The sequence below is a fragment of the Echinops telfairi genome, unplaced genomic scaffold (assembly GCF_000313985.2).
Source record: "Echinops telfairi isolate 266 unplaced genomic scaffold, ASM31398v2 ScPeMD7_18;HRSCAF=68, whole genome shotgun sequence".
In the NCBI taxonomy this organism is placed as follows: Eukaryota; Metazoa; Chordata; class Mammalia; order Afrosoricida; family Tenrecidae; genus Echinops; species Echinops telfairi.
The window spans coordinates 32,755,683-32,758,648 of NW_022103915.1; the positions used below are offsets into that span (position 1 = coordinate 32,755,683).

Here is a 2,966-nt window from a genome sequence, read left to right on the forward strand (position 1 = left end):
TCGATGCCGGCTCATAGTGACCATACAGGACAGGGTAGAACTGCCCCAGTGAGTTTCTGAGACGGGCACTCTTCACAGGCGTAGAAAGCCGTCTTTCTCCCGAGGAGTGGTTGGTGGTTTCGAACTGCTGACCTTGTGGATCGAAGCCCAACATGTAACCACTATGTCACTAGGGCTCTATTCTCAAAAACAGCAAGAATAATCTATTAAAAAAATACATTAGGGTAATGAGAGAGAAAAGGAGAGGCCGGCCGTGGGGCCGGCGTGGAGGTAGCTTCTCTAGGTCAGGTTGGTCCATGAAGAGAAGTCAGGCATGACAAAGTCAATAAACGCAAAGGTCCTGGGGAGAGGGATCTTGGTCCACCAGAGGGACAGAGCGAAGTGCAGCCCGGTGAGCAGAGGGAATAGGGACAAGATGAGCTCCGGGAGCCTGTCGCCATGGAAAGGGGTTTGAATTGTACTCTGAGTGCTCGCAGAGGCCGTTGGAAGGAGGAGAAGAATGCCGTGGCCTGGTTTTCGATTTGCAAAGATCACTTGGGCGAGAGACTGAGCTGGAGGAGAAAGAGAGTCTTTTGTGGGGGACTTAAATGCCAGGCCAATGTTCCCTGGATTGGAGGAGGGCAGCACCTTGTCTGAGGCTGTTTGTCGGGGAATGTCTCTAATCACTGGTCTGCTCCCATTGGTGGTGGTACCCAGGGCACCCTCTCCTGGTAAGTGGCATTTTAGGATGTGAACCCAGGGAAATGAAGAGTCATCACAAGGCTTTTGTGATGGGTGGATGCTTTCTCTCCAGGTCGGATTCCCTGATTCACCCTGGAGAGAGTCATCCCCACCCATCCGCTGTCTCCCTTTGGCAAGTTGGCTGCATTTTACACATCCTTTAGGCTCCATAGGAGATGGGTACTTTGTCCTGTCTGGATGCCACTGGAAAGGCAGACTTTGGGTATCAGAGAAGCTAAGTCTTTTTTCCACCCCAGGACATCTCTTCTGCGCTCACCCCAGCCCTCTTTATTATTTACTCCCAGGAGCCGCACTGCTTTTCTTCTGCCTCCAGCTTCCCGTCCTTGACAGCCCCTTGACTTCAACCCTGAGTTGTAGATGTCATCAGTGGCAGCTCGGAAATCACGGTCAGGTTCAACATAAATCCCGTCGTGCTTAGGCAGCTTTGCATAATCAGTCCCTGAAAAGTTGTCACCAGAGAAGGTGCTAGAAAAGGGATTTATTGGGGCTAGTGGTCCTGAGGCAGCAGACTGAGCGGCATTTTAGTCATGATAGGAATTTTAGGGTTCAAGTTCTGTGCTGTCTGGACTTCTATAAAATGATACCCTTGTCCCCACTGTGCCCTTTCTGTGATGCTGTGAAGGCCAGCGTTAGCTCCATCCAGAGGGACGTTGCAAGGCCAAGATGTTCGGTCCCACTGTGCCCTTTCTGTGATGCTGTGAAGGCCAGCGTTAGCTCCATCCAGAGGGACGTTGCAAGGCCAAGATGTTCGGTCCCACTGTGCCCTTTCTGTGACGTTATGAAGGCCAGCGTTAGCTCCAGAGCGGCCATTCGAGGCCAAGATGTTCTTCATACAGACGTTTGAGTGAACCATGGCTCATGGATGCTTTGTTAGGGGAACGGACCTTCCTGGGAATTGTCGGTGCTTCCAGGTTAACCTCTGCTGCTGCCGTCCTCAGTGCTTCTGGCTCCTGGCAACCCTGTGCACAGCAGAAGGAAAGCCCGCCCGCCCCGCACCAGCCTCACCATTGCTACTGGTATGTTTGAGCCATCCTGGCAGCCACCGTGCCAGTACATCGTGTTCAGGGTCTTACTTTTTGCCCCTCATCTTCTACCTAGCATGGTGTCCTTTTCCAGGGACTGGTCTTTCTTGATCATGTGTCCCAAAATACTTGAGATGCCCTTTCCCCAGGACTGCTTCTCTTGATCACATGTTCAAAGTCCATGAGACGAAGTCTTGCCATCTTCACTTCTAAGGAGCCTTCTGGGGGTTCTTTTGCAGAGAGATTTGTTTGTTCTTAGGGAAGTCCGTGGTACTCTGAACATTCTCTGCCAACACCCAAATTCATATGCATCCATTCTTCTTCGGTGCCTACCTTCCACATACATCTGAGGTCACTGAACATACCATGGCTTGGACCAGGCGCACCTCAGTCTTCCAAGTGATATACGTGCTCTTCCACACTTTAAAGAGGCTTTGTGCTGCAGATTTGCTGGCGCAATTATACATTGTTTGATCTCTTGACTGCTACTTCCATGAGCATTGATTGTGGATCTAAGCAAAAGGAAATCCATGCTAGCTGCCTTTAAAAAGAAAAAGTTTAAAAGAGGAAACTAAGTGGGGCTTCCGATTCTGTCAATGAAACGTGGTGGACAAAGGACATCACAAAGTCCTCGTGTTCATGCTTTTGTGTCGGAGGTTGGGAGCTATCCCCTGGTCAGTGAGTCTTAACTCGTCATGACTAGGGCAGTGGTTCCCAGCCTTCCTAATGGCACGACCCTTTAATACAGTTCCTTATGTTGTGGTGACCCCCAACCATAAAATTATTTTCGTTTATACTTCATAACTGGAAATTTGCTAGTTATGAATCATAATGTAAGTATCTGGTAAGCAGGATATATTTTCATTGTTACAAATTGAACATAATTAAAGCATAGTGATTAATCAAAACAATATGTAAATCATATATTGTGAAATATTTATTTCTTTTTTTAATTTCATTTTTTAAATTAAATCATTTTATTGGTGGCTGGGACAACTCTTATCACAATCCATACATGCATCCATTGTGTCAAGCACATTTGTACATTTGTTGCCATCATCATTCTCAAAACATTTGCTTTCTCCTGGAGCCCTTGATATCATTAGCTCCTCATTTTCCCCTCCTCCCTTCCTGCTCTCCCCTCCCTGAAATGTTTATTTTTAATTACAGACAAATGAAACGTTGTCTTGAAGCATGGTGTAG

At 47.8% G+C, this 2,966-nt stretch overlaps 1 protein-coding gene across 8 annotated transcripts in view; it reads left to right on the forward strand.

The window, feature by feature from the left end:
• DPF3 (double PHD fingers 3) overlaps window positions 1–2,966 on the forward strand; it is a 211,065-nt gene that overhangs the window by 36,179 nt on the left and 171,920 nt on the right. The window contains exon 1 of one of the 8 annotated variants that reach the window (XM_045287782.1): window positions 1,056–1,127. The exons of the other annotated variants lie outside the window; for them this stretch is intronic. Within the exon in view, the coding sequence (XP_045143717.1) occupies window positions 1,099–1,127 (29 nt within the window). The 5' untranslated portion in view covers window positions 1,056–1,098. Of the gene's footprint in view, window positions 1–1,055; window positions 1,128–2,966 lie in introns of those variants that run through there. 8 annotated transcript variants of the gene reach the window in all.